The 20,313-nt window shown below is 40.3% G+C and overlaps 1 protein-coding gene across 2 annotated transcripts; it reads right to left on the minus strand.

Annotated features, from left to right (window-relative positions):
• Positions 1-14,378: 14,378 nt before the first annotated feature.
• Positions 14,379-20,074, minus strand: LOC101962175 (diphosphoinositol polyphosphate phosphohydrolase 3-beta). Of its 2 annotated transcripts, XM_005341911.4 has the most exons (2): positions 19,156-20,070; positions 14,379-15,534 (listed from the first exon to the last, which is right to left on the minus strand). In XM_005341911.4, coding segments are annotated over exons 1-2 (495 nt in total). In that variant the 5' UTR covers positions 19,650-20,070; the 3' UTR covers positions 14,379-15,533. The 2 variants fall into 2 exon arrangements, with proteins under 2 accessions (XP_005341968.1, XP_077890939.1); XM_078034813.1 differs by lacking the exon at positions 14,379-15,534 and having other exon boundaries at positions 19,155-20,074.
• Between the last annotated feature and the right edge of the window lie 239 nt (positions 20,075-20,313).

Raw genomic sequence — 20,313 nt, forward strand, 5'->3', positions numbered from 1 at the left:
GGATTCTTTGGTTTACATCTTTGTTTTTTCCCCACAGGAGAATGGCTCTGTCCTGGTGTCCTGGTGCCCTTGTGTGTATCCACATAGGAAAAACCTTGAAACACAGCTAATCAGAGTCCTACAATACCATGCCATCCTCCCACAACACCAAAGAATGGGAAGTCTATAAGAAGTTGCAGTAAAGTCATCTCCTACTCACCTCCTTATCTTCCCTGGAAGGCTGTCATGAGGAAGTTTCTAATCTCCTTCCTGGTTCTGATAAATTAGAAGACTTTCTGTCCCAGGCATATCGGAATTGAGCTATTAAGTATCAAATCACTTAGCTGATTACTAGATTTCACTTGTCAGTTACAAAGCACCCCATAATTTGTATCGGAGTCTCCTGGCCCATTTATTTTGGTATCATCCTTTCTGGGATGTGATACAAGGATCAAAAGGAGGTGGCACCTTTGGATAATCTTCCTTTTATTGTCTATATAAATTAAAATCTAACTAAATCTAAAAGCAGTTCATTGAATCTTTGACAGTCAAATCAATCAGGCCTTGGCTTGCCCTTGCTTTGTTATTATGTGTGACTTCTACAAATTTGGTGTACAATTGAGGCCAGCAATTGGTGGTGCCAATTTATTAAAACATCAGGCCATGTGGGCCAGATTAGGAAAAAAGATAGACTCTTTGGCATCTGGTAGCATATGTTCTTACCTGTGTGGTGCAAAAGAGGGAGTAGGGTACTCCTATTGAGATATTACATGGGCCACATTAGGAAAGACAAAACCATCAGTTTTGGGTAGTACAGCCCTAACCTAGAAAGTGGGTCAGAGAGGAGTAAGGGTCTTCCTATAGCAGATGTGAGAGCCCTGCTAGGAGCTAAGACTCCCAGGAATCTTGTACTGATACCTGCAAATAAACATTTGGAGATCAAGTGGCTAAAAATAAGATCAAAACTAGTTGAAATCCTGCACCAGCTAGAAGAAAATGTAGGCCCAACACTCCAACACGTCAGCTCAGGAATTGACTTCTTTAACGATTTAACGAGACTTCTAAGTCTCAATAAGTAAAATAAAAAATCAATAAATGAGGTGGCATCAAATTAAAAGCTTCTTTGGTACTGGGGATTGAACTCAGAGGCACTAGACCACTGAGCCACATCCCCAGCCCTGTTTTGTATTTTATTTAGAGACAGGGTCTCACTGAGTTGCTGAAGGCCTCACTTTTGCTGAGGCTGGCTTTGAACTCGCAATCCTCCTGCCTCAGCCTCCTGAGCTGCTAGGATTACAGATGTGTGCCACTGCACCCGACCTAATTAAAATCTTAACACCAAAGGAAATGATCAAGAGTATGAAGGGAGAGCCTAAGAATGGGAGAAAATCTTTACCACCTGTACCTCAGAGGAAAATGAGGAGAAACATCTCATTATAAATGAGGAAGGTCTAAGTAGTCGTAGTAATTCTTTGGGTTTCTGGGTTTACATCTTTATAGAAGATATACAAAGAACTCAAAAAACTTAATCACACACACACACACACCGAATAATCCAATCAATAAATGGGCAAAGGAAATGAACAGACACTTCTCAAAAGAAGAAATAAAATGGTCAGAAAATATATGAAAAAATACTCAACATCTCTAGTAATTAGAGAAATGCAAATTAAAAATCTGAGATTTCATCTCACTCTAGTCAGACTGGCAATTATCAAGAATACAAGTAATAATAAATGTTGGCAAGGATGTGGAGAAAAGGGTACACTCATACATTGCTGGTGGGACTGAAAATTGTGCAACCACTCTGGAAAGCAGTATGGACAGTCCTCTAAACACTAGGACTGGAACCACCATATGATCCAGTTATCTCACTCCTTGGTATATATCCAAAGGATTTAAAATCAGCATACTACAGTGATGTAGCCACATCAGTGTTTATAGGAGCTAAATTCACAACAGCCAAGCTATGGAACCAACTTAGGTGCCTTCAACAGATAAATGGATAAAGCAAATGTGGTATAAATACACACAATGGAGTATTACTCAGACATAAAGAAAAATGACTTTAGGGCATTTGCCAGTAAATGGCTGGAAATGGAGACTATCATGCTAAGTCAAATAGGCCAACCCCCAAAAGTAAAAGGTCTAATGTTTTCCCTGATATGCGGAAGCTAATCCAAATTGGAGGGGGTGGGGTAAACAAAAGAACAGAAGTGTGATCAGTATAGTAGACAAAGGGGAAGGAAGGAAAGGGAGGACAGATGGAATACGGAAAGACAGTGGAATGAATCTGACCTATCTTTCCTGTGTACATATATGAATACACCACAGTGAATCTCACCATCATGTACATCCACAAGACACTAATTAAAAAAAACGATAAGTAAATAGCAGAAATGTAAGTAAAGTGAAGGAAATAGGGGGTGAAAGAAAGGGAGGGGAAGGGGAAGTACTGGGGACTGAATTAAATCAAATTATATTCCATGCTTTTATAATTATGTCAAAATGAACTCTATTGTCATGTGTAACTAAAATGAACGAAAAAAATATAAACACAATAAAAGTGCTTATGTTCATACCCAGAGAATGGCCACTTAAAACTATAAAAAGTAGCCATTAAGGTGGCACACACCTCTAATCCCAGCCACTTGGGAGGCACTTAAGAAATGCTTGCTTCTGCCAAGTGTGGTAGCTCAGAGGCTAAGCAGGAGGATTGCAAGTTCAAAGCCAGCCTCAGCAACTTAGTGAGGACCTAAGCAACTTAGTGGGACCCTGTCCCTCAATAAAAAATAAAAAGGGTTGGGGATATAGCTCAGTGGTAAATGACACCTGGGTTCAATTCCCAGCACTACAAAACAAAAACGAAATGAAACAAAAACTACTTCAAAATGAAAATGGACTTATCTGGCACAAGTTACTCCCTCTGTGCCACCATCTTCTCCATTCCCTGATTTTCCAGCTTGTAACTCCATAGGTGCCTATGTTAAAACTTTTATTCTTTGTTTCTGTTTTTTTTTTTAAGAAAAAAATTAAGGGGCTGGGGTTGTGGCTCAGCGGTAGAGCACTCACCTAGCACAGGCGAGGCCCTGGCTTCAATCCTCAGCACCACATAAAAATAAATAAATAAAGGTATTGTGTTCAACTACAACTAAAAAATATTAAAAATAAAAAAGTGCCTAGCAAAGTTTGTGCAAAACTTTCTATGGAGACAGAAAAAAAATTAAGGTAACTTGTGAGTGAGGCTTAAGATAACTCATTATTTGTACAGTTGTAAAAATGTTACATGTTCAAATTTTGAGCATTTATAGAATATTAGAAAATTCCTCTGATGTGCAAAGTTTTCACTGTATAATGATGTCTTGTTGGTTGACAAATTAAAGGTCTCACTGGCCTTCGCTGCCTGCCTGTGGAAAAACCTGATAAGCTGCCCCAAAATTCAAGGCCTGCTTGCTAAATAGTTTCTTGAAACAATGTAAGCAACTTCACAACACTGAATCCTTCTTATAGTCAAATAAAAACTGTTGTATTTTGCAAACAAACAAAAAAGACCCCATGTGTTCCTGATAGAAAAATTGTAACTGCTACAATTTAACTGTTACATTACAGGGGACTTTGTCTTTCCCTGTTTCTGACAGATTGACTATGCCATTTTTAACCCCCTTCTCCTGGAAGCCTATAAGATCACAATACCCTTTTAAAAAAAGGCAGTAGAGGCTGAACAGCTGACTAGCCAGAAAGAGAACCATGGTGGTCAGTAGCAGATCTGTTACTGAGGTGTTTGTTGATGAGGGAACAGTTGGTCTTTAACCTCTTGTGAGTTGCAATGACAGAGATAATAGGTAGGGATACCATAAACCTAAAAAATACATAGTCCATAGTTGTTTCCTTATGTGCTATTAGGAGGGCAAAACTCTTTTCCTTAGCTGGGCATGGTGTTTCACACCTATAATTCCAGCTATTTGGGAGGCTGAGGCAGGGGAATTTTAAGTTTGAGGCAACACTGGGCAATTTAGCAAGAATCCATCTCAAAACAACAAAAAAATACCACACAAGTTTTCTCTGATCAGTGGGCATAACCACAAATAAAATATACCTTGGTAATCAAGGGTACTTAGATCTCAGAGATGAGCTGAGATGTGCTTTTAAAATGAGTTTGAAAGTGAGAGAAAAATCCCACTGAAATGACAGAGGCTTGGCTTCTCTGATTAGTAGATGAAACATGCCAACTTCAATGAATGAAAAAGAATGGTAATCATTTAGTTACCTAAAGACTGATCCCATGCCAAGCCAGCCTGGTCAAATGTACATTGGCTGATGAAATTTTCATGACAGAAGAACATATTAAGATCAGCTAGGGTTTGACAGAGTGAGTCTTTACATTCATAATGAAACTATGACTTACCTGAGATGAGTTTCTGTCATTTAATAAAAACCCATGAATGAGGTTAGGTGATGTTTTAATTTCCCGTAAGACTAATGTAACTGCAGTCTGGACTTATAAGGAGAACATGCGCTCTCAGATGATCAGATTCTCAACCAGGGTCAGATCCACTGGTTTGTTCAGTTAACACCATTAGGCTATTAGGCATAATAAAATATTATCTTGTGTCCCAGAGATAGCCTTGAGAAAAGTACTTAGCTCCTAGGAAACAAACTGGTAGCATGAAGCATGGATACAAAACTAGGAAGAGGTCCTTAAGGCTAAGGAGGAGATAAAGAAACTAATTCAAGGTCCAGAGCATAGGACCTATGGATCTGGCTCTTAAACTGAGGGGCCCTAAAGAGGGAATTGATAATTTTCCCCTGAGGGAGTTTCTCTCTATCAGGCCTTAAGAAGGCCACAAGATAGTGTAGTAGGGCAGTATCCCTGGCCAGCTTTATCATTTACTATGGACAAACAGGAGGAAACCCAGGAGGATTTAGCTGCCTTCTTGAAGCTTGTGCTTTTCAAACTAATGTTGATCCAACATCTTCAATACCACCTCTTTACCCAGACCTCACCTTCTTCAGGAAAATGTAGAACTAAAGCAGAGATGGAGGTTCCTTCTTCTCTAAGAGGGACCAGAGACCTTATACACTGGTCAAGGTATGTTGAGTGCTTGACAGAAACCACGGTTGTCAAAGTTTTTCAACTCTTGAACTCTGGGACACAAGATACTCCAATGCTGAGAAGTATGCATGTACAGAGCCAGTGTGATAGGCTAAATTATGCACTCCCCAAAAGTGTTCATATCCTAATCACCAGAAGCTATGACAATAATGTTACATGGAGAAAAGAATTAACCAGATGTGATTAAAAATTTTTGAAGTTGAAAGATTATGCTGAGGGGTTGGGATTGTGGCTCAGTGGTAGAGCCTCACCTAGCACTGGCAGGACCCGGATTCAATCCTCAGTACCACATAAAATAAAGGCATTGTGTTGTGTCAATCTATACCTAAAAATTAAATATTTTTTTAAAAAGAAAGATTATGCTGGATTATCCACATGGCCCCAGTGTAATCAAAACAGTCATTAAAGTCCTAATAAGAAGGAGGCAGAAAGAGAGAAGATGCTATGCTGCTGGCTTTGAAGACAGAGACAGGGGCTACAAGCCAAAGAATGCAGGTGGCTTCTAGAAGTTGGAAAAGACAAGGAAACACATTCTCCCTTGAAGTCTCCAGAAGGAATATAGCCTGCCTGACACCCTAATTTTAGACTTCTGACTTCTAGAACTATACAATTTTTATATTGTTTTGAACCACTGAGTTTATAGTAATTCGTTGCAGCAGCAATAGAAAATTAATATAACCCCCAAATTAACTTGGTTTAGAAATAAATCTTATATTGGACAATGAACTTATAAAACTTTTAATGTGGGTCCTTTGGGGCCAATACATACTCCATATGTATTTTTCCTGATTGGAAGAAATATTCCCTATGGGGAAATGATACAATTAGTGCACATTTAGAAGCCTGCCAGACATCCCCAGTCCAGCCATGTGGTAACTACAAAGAAATAAGGATACCAGGATGGGAAATGGAGGTCATTATACTTATCAAGGACTAATGGAAGCAGGGCTGCTTAAAGAAACTATATAATTTTATACTTTTCTGGTGTGTCTGGTGAAAAATGTCAGTGATAACTGACACCTTACTTTGGATTACCATAAGCCTCATGCCTACAATTCCATATATAGTATTAATGACAGAGCCCATTGTGCAGGACTCTAATGTGCAGTGTTGGACATTTCTGATGGCTTCTTCAGCATCCCACTACGTTTAGATGACCAAAACCAAATTGCCCTCATGCACCTCAGATTAAAATATATGTTAACTAGGCTACAATAAGCAATCTAAACTCTCCCATGATTTCTCACCAAAGAATAGGCCAAGACCTAGAAAAGACTGAAAACTCATGTGTTGGGAGAGATAAGGATGGTATACTGCCTTAGATAGTGGTCCAATATATGATTCACCAGGACTGGAAGATTAAATCTTATCAAGAATCAGTGGCCAGTTACCAAAGTAAGGTTCTTGGAGTGCCTAAAGAATAATCCTTGAATCTAATAAAGAAAAACTGATGACCTTAAAACCTCCAGCAAACAAAAACAAGGCCCAATACCTGATAAATGTATTCAGTATTGAGGTACTTTATACATGAGGCTCCTGCTTAGCCTATTTCAAAAGATCATTCAACAGTGGACTCTAGGACCTACCCAGCAAGCTGTGGAGACTTCCATTAGGACAGTCAGCTCTATAGAGCATTTGGAGCTAAATTATGCAGACTAGAGCTTTTATAAAAATGTTTGTCAAATCAGCTTTCTGTCATGGTGTCAAAACAACTGAGAAAATCAACTTAAAGAAGGGAATATATATTTTGACTCAGTTTCCGAGGTTTCAAACCATGGCTACTTGGCTTTATTGTTTCCAAGCCTGTGGGTACAGCATTAGAGTGGAGTGGGAATGGCAGAACTCAGCATTGTTAGGCCCCACTCCTTAACTATCTACTACCTTCCCATAGTGCCATCAGCTGGGGACCAAACCTTCAACATATGAGCCTTTGGGGGACATTCCAGTTATATTTGTGATGATCTCATCCAGTGTTAAGACAAACAGAAGAGTTTTGGTATAAGACACTAGCAGTACAATGAGATATCTGATGGTGTGGTGGACCAAAGACTCTGACACTGCTTTTATGTTTAATGGTTGATGGATCTTTACTTTATTCATTTATTAATATGCAGTGCCTCACACATGTGAGGCAAATGCTCTACCACTGAGCCACAATCCCAGCCCCAGACTCTGCTTTTTAAAAATTAGTTTTGGTTACTGAAAGTATTTAAGCCTTGACCTTTCCCTTTTCCCATCTGCCCATATCTGGACAAGCAGATAAGAAACCTGAATTTACCCTCCTTTGATGTATTGACCAAGTAAATAATACATCAAAATTAGATTAAATGTTTGACATTTATAAACTAGCCTAAAGAAATAGGACCCTGTGGAGAACCCACATCCATGTAAATTAAAACAGGGCTTTTGGGGTTGGGGTTGTGATTCAGTGGTAAAGCGCTCGCCTAGCACATGCAAGACCTTGGGTTCAATCCTCAGCACCACATAAAAATAAACAAAGGTATTGTGTCCAACTAAAATTAAAAAATAAATATTTAAAAAAACACAAAAAAACAGGGCCTTTAAGGATTAAAAGCATTATACAAAGGACTAGGGACATGGCTCAATGGTAGAATGCTTGCCTAGTATGCATGAGGTCTGGGTTCAATCCCCAATACTGAAAAAAATCATGACCATTATGCAAGACCTACCTAAGAGATGGAGGTAATTATTCCCACTGCATCTCCATTTAACAGCCTGATTTAGCCTATTCTTTTTTTCTCTTTTATCTTCTAACACTAATTTTGGATTTTTTAGAATTTTTCATTTTTTAAATTTGTTTTAATTAGGTACATGTTAGCCTATTCTTAAATGTGGTGTAACTTCTTGATGGATTACCACAGTCTTAATGCCATGCACCCACCCATTAAGGCCCCTATGGTTAATATTATAATATCATGGAAATTATTGACTCTATCAAATTGCCAACTGATAAATGATTTACTATTATGGATTTGGATAATACATTGTTTGGTGCCTATTTCAACAGCCTCAGCCCCAGTTTTCTTTCATGCTCCACAGGGAAATGCTACACCTTAACGTGGCTACCCAGATAGTACCTCAACATCTCTGCTACCTTATGAAACCTTTGCAGTCAAGAACTTAACTGTGTCTAACTTTATTCAGGGGTACAGATGTAACATTACATTGATATCATCCTCTTCTAAGCAGATTCCTTAGAAATTGTCACTCAGTACATCCAGTTGTCCCTTGGTATCCATGAGAATTGGTTCCAGGATGCCCACACTCAGGTACCAAAATCCTCAGATCCTCAAGTCATTTATATGAAATTGTGTGATATTTGCATATAACCTACACACATCCTACCATATATATTAAATAATCTCATCTCAAGTGTACTTACAATACATAACAATGCAAATCCTACATAAATAATTGTTATGTTGTTTAGGGAATGATGACAAGAAAATAGTCCACATATGTACAATACACAGTTTTATAAAAAATATATTTGATTCACAGATGTGAAAACCATGGATATCAAACCTACTAATTCAAAAGGGTGAAAGTACAAATATTCAAAAAAGAACTCACAAAAAGGGGATGGCAGTCAAGTACAGTGAAGCATGCCTGTAATCCCAGTGATTCTGGAGGCTGAGGCAGGAGGATTCCAAGTTCAAGGCCAGCCTCAGCAATTTAGCAAGACCTTGCCTCAAAATAAAAAAATAAAAAGGGCCAGCGATGTAGCTCAGTGGTAGAGTGCTTAATATGGTTTAGATATTAGGTGTTGCCACAAAAGTTCATGTGTGAGACAATGTAAGAAAGTTTAGAGGTGAAATGGTTGGGTTATGCAAGCCTTAACGGCAATACATTAATCCCCATGATAGGGATTAACTGGGTAGTAACTGTAGACAGGTAGAGTGTGGCTGGAGGAGGGGGGTTTCATATATTATGACCTTCTTGAGTGGAACTCTCTATTTCCTGGTGCCATGTCCCCAGGTGCTTTCCTCTGTCACACACTTCCATCATAATGTTCAGCCTCATCTCTGGCCCTGAAGAATGGAGTCAGCCATCTATGGACTGATACCTCTGAAATCATGAGCCCTCTCTCTCCTCTCTAAGTGTTTTATCAGGACTTTTGGTCAAAGCAGTGAAAAAGCTAACTAAAAGACCATCCCTTTGTTCAATCTCCAGTAACACAAAAGGTAGGTGGGTTGGCCATTGCCTGGCACATAGCACAAGGCCTCACAACTTTGTTTAAGTTCTTGAAAATTATTTGGTAAACTGAGAGCTGCTCTATCCCTGACATTGTCAAAATATCTACTGACCTTCTTAATAACCACAACATTAAAATATTCCATCATCTTTTATGCCTTTCTGGGTTCTGGAGGTAACATTTCTCACTTAGAAATTATGCTTGGACCCATGTGTGCCATTATTTGCAAACAGGCTCACCTCAAATGGAGCCCCCTCCCAAAAAATGTCTAGATTTAAAAAAAAAAATTACAGTACAATAGGCAATCAAATCAATGTACACCTTCCCTGGAAGGCTTTAGCTACCTCCTTTTATATCCTCATATCTTGGAATCTCTGGATCACCTATGATGGCCATCAATTGTCCATTGCTTACTGATTCAAAAATTGCCCTCTTAGACTTCATCTATATGTCTTTAGAGTGGCCACTGCTGTCTATACACTGGAGTCTCTTGGAGAGAGGTCCTTATTGACACTCTGCATATGATTCTCCATTTCCAGCTAATTCTGCCTGGGGTCTTGAAAGCAACACTATACAAACTCACCACAGCCACCAAAGCCTCTTTGCTAGTTTGGAGTCAAATCTGGGCCATTTGGCATGTCACACTTATACTTTGGGAATGGCTTCATTGTTCCTTAGTCCTTTTTTAGATTCTGTGGTGCTGGAGGGTTATCCCTTTCCCAGATATGTCAGCTACCAAGGGACCCCTATTAGATAAACTGAATGAAGAAAATGAGAGTTTGTGCACTTTATGTACACATTGTCCCAATTTTACATGGTAGAGCTTATGGATTATTGCTACTTGTATTCACTTAACCAGGGCATCTCTAGTAAAGGACTAAACCTAAGGATCAGTACAATGGGCCAAACTTCAGACTATCATCTTAGCAGTGGATGCACTGGCTACAATACAAAGGTTAATCAAGACACTCCTAGTTGTCTTTTGAGTTCCATATGTTGTTGATTGAGACCAAGGATTTCATCTCCCTTATTCTGATACACAATGGGAAGCTCTAGTACAAAACATTGGATGGAACTTTCAGCCTCCTTCCATGTCTCAGGCTACCAGAGTAACATAATCACTGATTTAAACTGGTTTAAATCCAATTAGAAAAAACATGATACACTTTAGTTGTCAAACATTAGGAGTAAATTGTAAGTCTTTTTTTTAATGTTTGACTGTTGACAGAATTTAAGCCTCACCCCTCCCTCTTCCCTTTCAGGACTACATCTAGATAACCTAGTAAAAACCCTGGGTGCTCTCTCCTTTAATGCCTGGGGGAGTTTCACACCATGAAAGCCCCCAGATGCACCCTGGAAACCTTAACCTGATCCCACAACCCAACCACCATAAAAACTCCAAACCAGCTGGGTGCAGTGGTGCACTCCTGTAATCCCAGCAGCTCGAGAGGTAGAGGCAAGAGGATTGTGAGTTCAAAGCCATCCCAAGAAAAGCAAGGCAATAAGCAACTCAGTGAGACTCTGTCTCTAAATAGAATACAAAACAGGGCTAAGGATGTGGCTCGTGGTCTAGTACCCCTGAGTTCAATCCCAGGTACCAAAAAAAAGTTAATTTCCTTTCCTTGCTCTTTCAAGATGTTTTCAAATCTGCTTTAGAAGCCTGCCTTACTCTCCCCCAAAAAATCCTCTTTACAGAATAAACTTTTGATCACCTGTTAATGTGTATGTGGTGTCATTAGCCTTGTTATCTGAATCAAATTTTGTGGTGGGGACCATTTCTGTATCTTGGGAGTGGCCAACAGATGACCAATGCATCTAATCTGAATGTTGGTTAGATACCTTGTGATCCTCCAATTTGGTAAGATGGGAGGCTATCAGGCCATCTCTCATTCACTTCTCAATCTCCTTCGGAGACTGTCATGAACTAATTCTCATCACCGATCCATTTCTGATGAGACATGGAGCTGCCTATCTTATGTCCTTCACAATAGAGCTACAGAACATAAAACCACTGCCCTGCAGTTTAGATATGGCTCTTCAGCAAGAATATCCTTCAACTTGCATTAGAATTATCCAGCTTCTTTTGTTTCTTTTTTAAACTATTTTTTTAGTTGTTGATGGACCTTTATTTTATTTCTTTCTTTTATGTGGTACTAAGAATTGAACCCAGTGCCTCACACATGCTAGGCAAGCACACTACCACTGAGCCACAACCAAGACTCTATTGTTTCTTTGTTTTCTTTTAGGGTATGTAGGGCAAGGACCTGGAGAGCTTGCCCCTTTGTCTCATTCTTCTTTGCACTGTTAATACAAATACTGAAACTAAATTGTCTAAATCTGAAAGTGCTTCCCTGAATCTATTATCTGTCAAATCAGTTAGGCCTTGGCCTTGTATGTATGATCTTATTACCATATAGTCCTGATTGTTATAATTAAAAAAATATTTTTTAGTTGCAGATGGACTTTTATTTTATTCATTTATTTATATGCAGTACTAAGAATCAAACCCAGTGCATCACACACATAAGGCAAGTGCTGTACCATTGAGCCACAACTCCAGCCTCTGATTGTTATCTTTTACCCATATGTGGGAAGCCATTTCTGACACGTGATTGAGTGACTCCCGTTAAGGGTCTGAGGTGCTCTGGCTGTGTCGGAGCTTTCCCGGCTCTTTCCTGATGAGAGAGCCCATCCGTGTGGGGGTGTGCCTGACCACTGACCCTGGGGGCCCAATCACTGACCCTGACCTTGGAGTGCAGTCCCCCCTCAACCTTCATTGGATGGAATTCTCCCCTGAATCTCTTGTTCCCCAATAAAAAGCTACTCCCAGGCATGTTCACTCTCTCTCTCTCCTGCTAGCCCTGAGTAATCCTTGCTGCCCTGCTGGGCGGTTAGAGGAGGGAACCAGAGAGGGGAACCATCTCGGACCTGGCAATATAAATAAGGTAACTGAGTCTGTGCGTTTTATTTTGATCTCTTCTAACTAACTTTTATGCCAAGAACCTCATTAATGAAACCATTGCGCTGGCTGCATGGTGGACCCATAAACTAAAACAATGTAGTTAATGTACTTGATTTCATTCAATAGTTCTTACACTGACTGCTGAGCGCTTATCATGTTCTTCAATCATTTTGTATTTGGGGAGCCTTCACTGAAATATCTAATATAGCTGTGGGGCCAAATTAGCATATGATGGAATATCATATAGTCCTTTATAAAGCTAAGAAATTAGGACTAATTGGAACTGCAAGATTCTGACAAAAACATGATTTGTAGATAAAATATTCTCCTGAATTAAAAGAAACTTGGTATAGACCACATCTTATGGTGTCTTGATCTTCATATTTTCCAGAAAACAAATACTTTGTAAAATAACAAACAACAGCATATGTTTGACAAGTAGGAGTGTGGCAATCATTTATATAATAAACATACAAACATCATGGGTGATATGTTTCAGGCTCTATGTTAAGACTTCGGGGAATAGGGACGACCCATTTTTTAGTTGTTGATGGACCTTTATTTATTTATTTCTTTTATGTGGTACTGAGCTGGGCCTCAGACCTATGGGACTTCAGGGTTTGGAATCCAGAAACATTCAGGCTAATGAATGTATTATTTTGATAAGAACCGTGACATAACAAAGCAATGAGTTCCAGGAACACACAAGAATATAATGCTCTGGGGGGCTGGGGATGTGGCTCAAGCAGTGGCGCGCTCGCCTGCCATGCATGCGGCCTGGGTTCCATCCTCAACACCACATACAGACAAAGATGTTGTGTCCGCCAAATGCTAAAAATAAATATTTAAAAAAATTCTCTCTATCTCTCCCTCTCTCTCATTCTCTCTCACTCTTAAAAAAAAAGAATATAATGCTCTGGGAGATCAAGAAGGGCATCTCCGAAACAGTGATTTGCTTAGGTAGAGGCTATGAATATCCCCATTTTGCAAATAGGAAAACTGAAGATTAGAGAGGAAGATTAACCTGGCAGAGGCTATATAACTTCTGGTGAGGCCAGTTTTGACAATCACTTGTTAGGACTCAACTCCAAACCACTATTTGTTTTAATTTACCACTACCATCTACAGATGTCTTGACTATTTGCTTGACTCCAATTTTTAAAATATCTGCTAAATCAGAATTGACTCAAATTAGAGAAAACAATATCCAGGGAAAGACATGAAAGTTTTTCTGGTATATTACTGTGCCATCTCATAGGGAAACCTTGGAATCAAAAACTGCTGAGCTATGAGTGGGAAAGATCTCTAAGGTAAACCTGTCACCTCTCCTTTCCCAAGTAAGTTGGTTCTGGGAAACTGCTTGCTTTGGGAATTAGAGCACACTTAGATAGAAGAAGGGCAGCTTACTTTCATACCTAGGAAGGGATTTGTCTTCCCTGAAAGGAGCCCCCAATACTGTCCCTACTTTTTTCCTGCTCCTTCTTGACCCACAAAAAAGGTGGGATTTCCCCTAGGCCTATCACTGTAAACACAGCTTCACTAACTCTGACCTAGAAGGTTAGATTTCTAAGGAATATCTGCAGTCTGTGAAATACAAATGGCTCTCTGCAATCAGAAATGTGAACTTCTTACTTTCCTTTCAGCTACCTTCAAATGTAACCTTAATTACTGTGCAGCAAACATATCCACACCTATTGTTCCCCCCCCAAAAAAACTATTAAAATGGCATTATTTGGATTTTATAAAATTCCATATACTTGTTTCTTGGAGATCCTGCCAGTTAGATTTGTCAGATTAGCATGAACTGGACTATAGGTGTTGTCAAAAGCCCTGTTCATCTGACAATCCATTCTCATTTTCCAATAGGTATAAATAAGGACTTAACTTTTCCTATTCCAATGGAACAAATTAAAATAAAAACTCCTAATATTGGACTGTATCACTAGAGGTCTGGGACCACTAGGTGTTTCAGGGTATGTCTCCCCTCCCTTTTTGGGCATTTGACCTCTTAGGCCAGAACTGGTACCCCAGAACCCAAAATTTTTAAACAATCTAAAATTTCCCTCCATCTCACGTAACAACTTTAATTTAAAGAACTCCAACAACTATTTGTATCAACATTTTATTAAGGAAACTGCCAAACATACAAAATTAGAGAGAACATATATAATAAGCTATCATTTAAGCATCACCCAGCTTCAGCAATCTTAAAGGCCAATCTTATTTCAATACTTCCAATGGACTTAATATATAGATTTATTAATTTGAAGCAAATCCCAGACATCATTTCAACTGTAAATACTTGGATGTGGATAAGAATTCTTATTTTCTTAATACCATTATCACAACTAATATCATATATCCAGTCAATGTTCAAATTATCCTGATTGTCTCATAAATATACTCATTTTACAGTTTGGTCAAATAAGGATCCAAATAAGATTCATGCAAATATGAATAAGACTCTTTCAACTGATAGGTTCATCCTCCATCTCTGTGTTTCATCCCTGTAATATATTTACTGAAGAGACTGAGTCATTTGTCCTGGAGAGTTTCCTGTAGTCAGGATTCTGTTGATCTCATCTCTGTGCTGTAGAATAGTATATTTCTCAGTCCCCTGTATTTTCTATAGATGAGGAATAATGTCTAGAAGCATGGTTAAATTTAGGTTCAAAATTTTGGCAAATACATTTCAAAGAAGGTGTGGTATACTCACATCAGGAGGTACATAATGTCTGGGATGACTAAGACATAGGAGTAAGAATTTTTTTGCTAATACATCACAACTGCCTTGAAACAGTTTTGTGACACCTGATATACAAAAGCCATATATATGCTAGGCAGATTAGAAGCAGATGTTTTGCCACTCAATGTTATTACAAAATATTAAATTATTTAAACAAGTCTTCAGTGATGTCTACCTTATTTCAAGTGATGTCTTGTATGCTAGATATATAAAAAGACTAAAGGAAATAAGTTCCTTGCATTCAATATCATATCTGGTGGGAAATACAGACACATAATTGAAGAAGCACAAAAAGAAGGCCACAGGTGCCGAAATAGAATTCTGTACAGATACAGTGGTAGTGCAACAACCTGGAGAAGAGCAATTGTTTTAACAGAAAAGAAGCGTCCAAAAGCATAGGATGAGCTGTGTTCTTGGGGATGTCAAAGAGCTCACCTGTGCTTCACAATTCCATTCACCATTGGGTTCACACACTTGATTCTTTCAAAGTAAATCTGAACAACATCTATGCCATTCACCTAAAAAAAAACAATTTTATTAATAGGGTTTTACTGGTTATCAGTTCTAGTCAACAAACATTTACTGAGGACCTACTATGGTTCATCAACCACCGGAAAAGACTTCAGTGAATTATCCAGTACAGTTCCATTGTGAGGCCAGATGAGAGCCTGAGGAAATAACAGATTGTCCCAAGTACCAGGTACATTATGAAGCTGATAAATCAGAAATACACTGGTAGTAGACATTTCTAATCTGTGGATCAATGATAAATGTCTCCAGATTCCAGCCACTGTTCTAGGCTCTGAACATATGGGGAAGATTCAGGCTAGGTCCTAGTCCTCAAAGAGTCCATATTCTAATGGGGCAACAGTCAGTCAGAAAGATGATTACAATATTAGAATGATGCTGAAAACATTTGTTTTGCTTGGTGTTTCCACAAAAATAACTCTGAAAAAGAAAGATCTGGCCAGCTGTTAGTACTACAAGCTCTAAAACAGTATTTTTACCTCTCTTTCCCAATTAACAACTATTGAGGGAAGAAGTGTGCTTTCTTACAAGTCAACTCCATTTAAAGAGAAGTGAGAGAAGGAGCAGCTCCAGATTCTGGGCCCTTTAAACCATCTTTCCCAGAAGGGCAACTAACATTTCTGGTACTTTACAAGCTGCCTGTTCCTGCTCTTACCCACACTTCAAGTTTTATTGATGTTTCTAAATACAAAAAAAAAAAAAAAACCTCTTTACAATTCTCTCAAGTGAAATCATACAAAATAATTATTCATATCCACTCTGAACCTCTTAAAAGTTATCTGATAAACAGAACATAAGTTTCTTAGAAAATATAATGTTAATCTGTGTCAAGCATATCAAAATACCCTTTACTCTGAAATGTCTTCAAATTGTTTTTAGGATAAGAATAGGCACTTTTCCAGTGTGTGTGTGTGTGTGGGGGGGGAATCAGCCCTTTAAAAACGTGCTGAAAAAAATTTCTACTTCATGTATTAAAATTTAATTATTTTTGTTCAGTGCACTTGGATTTTTAGGGGTATGGTATGAACTGAAAAATTTGGCTGTACATTTTTACTGCAATCATCACATAAAAAATGCATAGGTGCTATGAAATGACTGTGTAAGGATAAAATACTACCTGTTAACCAAACTTTTGGAGAATGGAGATTATAGACACCATTTGCTTTATCTCTGGTCAATTGTTTTATCCTGCACTATTTGGATTACTCTTTAAAATGAAAGGCTACTTGGGTCATTTTCATTTTTTCTAGATTGAACTGCAGAAGTATATTTAACAAGAACCACCTATGTGAATTTGAAGGCATAAAGTGTGCTAGCTGTAAAACGTTCTGTTCCAATTTGGGAAGGAAAGTCTTGGAAGTTTTACAACTTGCATAAACTAAAGATATCTGGATGCTAAAGAAAATCTTAGCAAGTAGTAATACTCAATCCAAATGTTTCTGAATAAAAACCAGCAAATCTTAACTAGTTAACAACACTTAAAATTGGTTGTCATCAACACTGTCCTTTTCACATTTGTCAAAAAAAAAAAACCTCAAGAGTAAAAAATTAGATTGTATATTATTATCTCTAACAATGCCAGATATAAGTTAAACCTCCCAAGTATTTGTGGTATTTCAGGTGGAGGTAGTTTTATGTATTAAATAAAGTTAACAAAGTAATAATCCCATTTCTCAGGTGTTACTGTACACTTCAAAGAATTTGATGTTACTGACAATATCTATCAGTCAACGCATATTACTGGATAATTATTGAGAATCATATTCATTGTTTTGGTAAAATTTAGAATATGAAATTATATAATTATCTTAAAGCTCATTTTATAAGCTGTCTCCTAGTCTTCTTATTCCTTTGACAACATTATTTTTGTTAATTTAATGTTCTTTAATTAGACATATTCATATATGGCAAAGAGTTTATTTTTAAAATAGTGGAAACAAAGATTTAAAAAATGATACTCAATTATGAGTGACTGTGATCTTTTAACAGCTAATTAATTTGTAGAATAACAAAATACTTCATTATTGTTGTCTTTATTTATCATTTTTATTATTGGTTTGTAGAATATTTTAAGAGTTAAGTATTATATAAAGAAAGATATCCCCAGGCATGCACTCTTAACAAAATGGGTGTTTTTCTCAAACATCTCAGGAGAGGAATTTAGATTACAGAGAATAAAAGCCAAAAATTTTAAATATATAGTGAATAATAGTGACCCAAAATACCTATCAACAACATTAATGAGATACAAACCTATTGCAGGCTGCCCTAAAAATCAGGCAACCCCAATACCCTCTTCACAAAAGAGGCTTTCTTCTACCTAATTTCAGAGGAGGCTGAGGAAACATAGAAGTTCCAGAAGAAAGACTAACCTACTGTAGATGGGATTTCTGATACCAAGGAAAAAGAGTTTCTCATTTGACACCCCAAAAACTTTGTCCTGTGAAACAAAATACTTATCCTCAGCCTAAAAGAGAAATTGTTCAGGTGTCTTAACAGGTTGCAAAATTTGTAACAGTGAATAACAAAGAGATGTAACACATTCAATTGGGATGCCATCACCCTAAAAGATTCCATTCCTGTGGTTACCACAGTCACGGAACTTTAACCTGGTCATCACTAAATTCAAACATGGGAGATGATTTCCATCAAAAACGAGTGCATACTTGGAGAATCCAGTTCTTCCAGGGTGTCCAGAAATGGGCACTGGGCATTGGAAGTCCAGCAGGCTAAATCATACTCTATGAATACAGTTTTCATGATAAGATATGGTCGTCACATGCGTTTTGCTAGCAATTCCCCAGAAATATCTACTCTATAGGGCAATACCTCATAAACTCAATGGGAAATGAAATTTCTAGTCAGCAGTGAAAAACCACCTAAGGTGGGAATTTAAAAAAAAATCAAACGATCTACGTATGAATAGACACAGGCATTTCTGAAAGAGGCACATCAGATTCCATTTTTGAAGCCGAAATTTTCTGTCTGACTGCATGAAGAGCACAAGCTTTAAATTTTCCCATTTTTCTAATTTAAAACGATCCCAACCAACTCCCACCACAGAAGAGCTTGCTGGCAAGGATGAAGGAAGGCTGTGAAGGAAAGGGAAACTTCGGGGGGAAAATAACAGAAGATGCCCACACGATCAAGCAGGGCGCACTTAAAGGCCTCCACTCCGAAACAAACCACACGCCTGCTATCCAAAATGCGCACGCACACTCACGCACGAACATGTGAAGTAAAAAAAAAAAAAAAAAAAAAAGCCCAAACCAAAACATCACAAGGCGCGCGCACACACCCACCCCCAAGAGCAGAGCAGGGCCAGCACTTAAGGCACCTTTAAAGGAAACCCCTTGCAGCTTTGGCTTACCGAAACATTTTACAGTGTCGCCAAGAAGCGATTTTGAAAGCGTCTGAAAAACGTGCAAATTGTCTGAAAACAGTGCCTGGCGACTGAGACAATTTGCAAGCGTGATTCAGAGGTCTGCCAGGGAAACAAAAGAAGCCTCTCTCCTGCCCGTGCGACCGCACATGGCAGGAGAGGTGCTCCCTCCGGCAGGGCTTTTCTGAAGCCAGGCGACCACCGAAGTCCGGGCGCGAGCGGTACATACTAGGGATCGCTCTGCGACGCGGACGCGGCCACGGAGTTTCCATTGGTCGGGGAGCCGCCCAGCTTCAGTTTCTCCAGGTACTCGGCGTGCACGGGCTTGTGGCACTGCAGGACCTTGATGGCATCTTCGATCTTGAACCACTCTCGCTTGCGCCCGATGCTAATGGAATCTTCCCAATCTTCCAGCAGCTCGGTGACAGTCAGTACATACACGTAGGTCCTGTGCTTGCGATCTTGGTTCTGTTCGAAAACGCCCAGGAGCCGGCCCAACTTCCCCTTGACTCCCGCCTCTTCGTACACCTCTCGCACCGCCGCGCCGCCGGGCTCCTCCTCGGGCTCCATGCCCCCGCCGGGCACGATCCAGCGGTCCGGGTACCGGCTGCTGCTCACCAGCAGCACCTCGTCCTCGCGCTCGCTGCGGAAGCACAGGCATGCAGCCCGCTTCTTGAAGCCCTCCGGGTCGTAGGTCCGCGTCTGGTTCGGCTTGCACTTCATCCTGGAGGCCGCCGCCAGAGTGGCCGGAGCCGCCGCCGAGCAGCAGAGCAGCCGGTCTGCAGAGAAAGGGCCGGGCGAGGGCGAGAGCGAGAGCTAGCGACAGGGATCGGGCTCGGGCTCGGGCTCGGGCTCCAGAGAGAGTCGCGGGAGCAGCGAGTGCGGCCGAGGGAAGACTAGGCGGGCGCGGGGGCGGGCGCGGGGGCGGGGGCGAGCCGGCGCGTCAGTCAGTCCGCGGGGCGGGCAGCCGCCGGCCGGGCGCGCGGAGGGTCCCCACCCGCCGCCTGATTGGAGGCGCCGCTTCCGCCGCCTCCCCGGACCCGGCAGCCCACGACTCCGCACGCAGCCCACCGCGTCGCCACCGCCAGTGCGCCGCTCCCGCCCTCGGTCGCTCAGCCGCCCGGCAGGGGTTGAGCGAGGTGAGGCGCATTCACGTGCGCGCTCGCGGGCCGGTCCGCGTGCGCGTCCACGGCGGAGGGCGAGGGGCGGGGGCGGGGGTCTCCCGGCTCCCGCAGCGCGCGACGCCGAAGGCCCACTGCGCAGGCGCCCCGCACCTCTGGGGCCGGGAACCTCCTGCCCACACAGCGAGATTCGCCGCATTGGCACCTGCCCGGGAGACCGTTCCACGTGTGTCTTTCGGCCCAGCGTGGCTGTGGCTGTGGTGCCG

The sequence above is a fragment of the Ictidomys tridecemlineatus genome, chromosome X (genome assembly GCF_052094955.1).
Source record: "Ictidomys tridecemlineatus isolate mIctTri1 chromosome X, mIctTri1.hap1, whole genome shotgun sequence".
Taxonomy (NCBI): Eukaryota; Metazoa; Chordata; class Mammalia; order Rodentia; family Sciuridae; genus Ictidomys; species Ictidomys tridecemlineatus.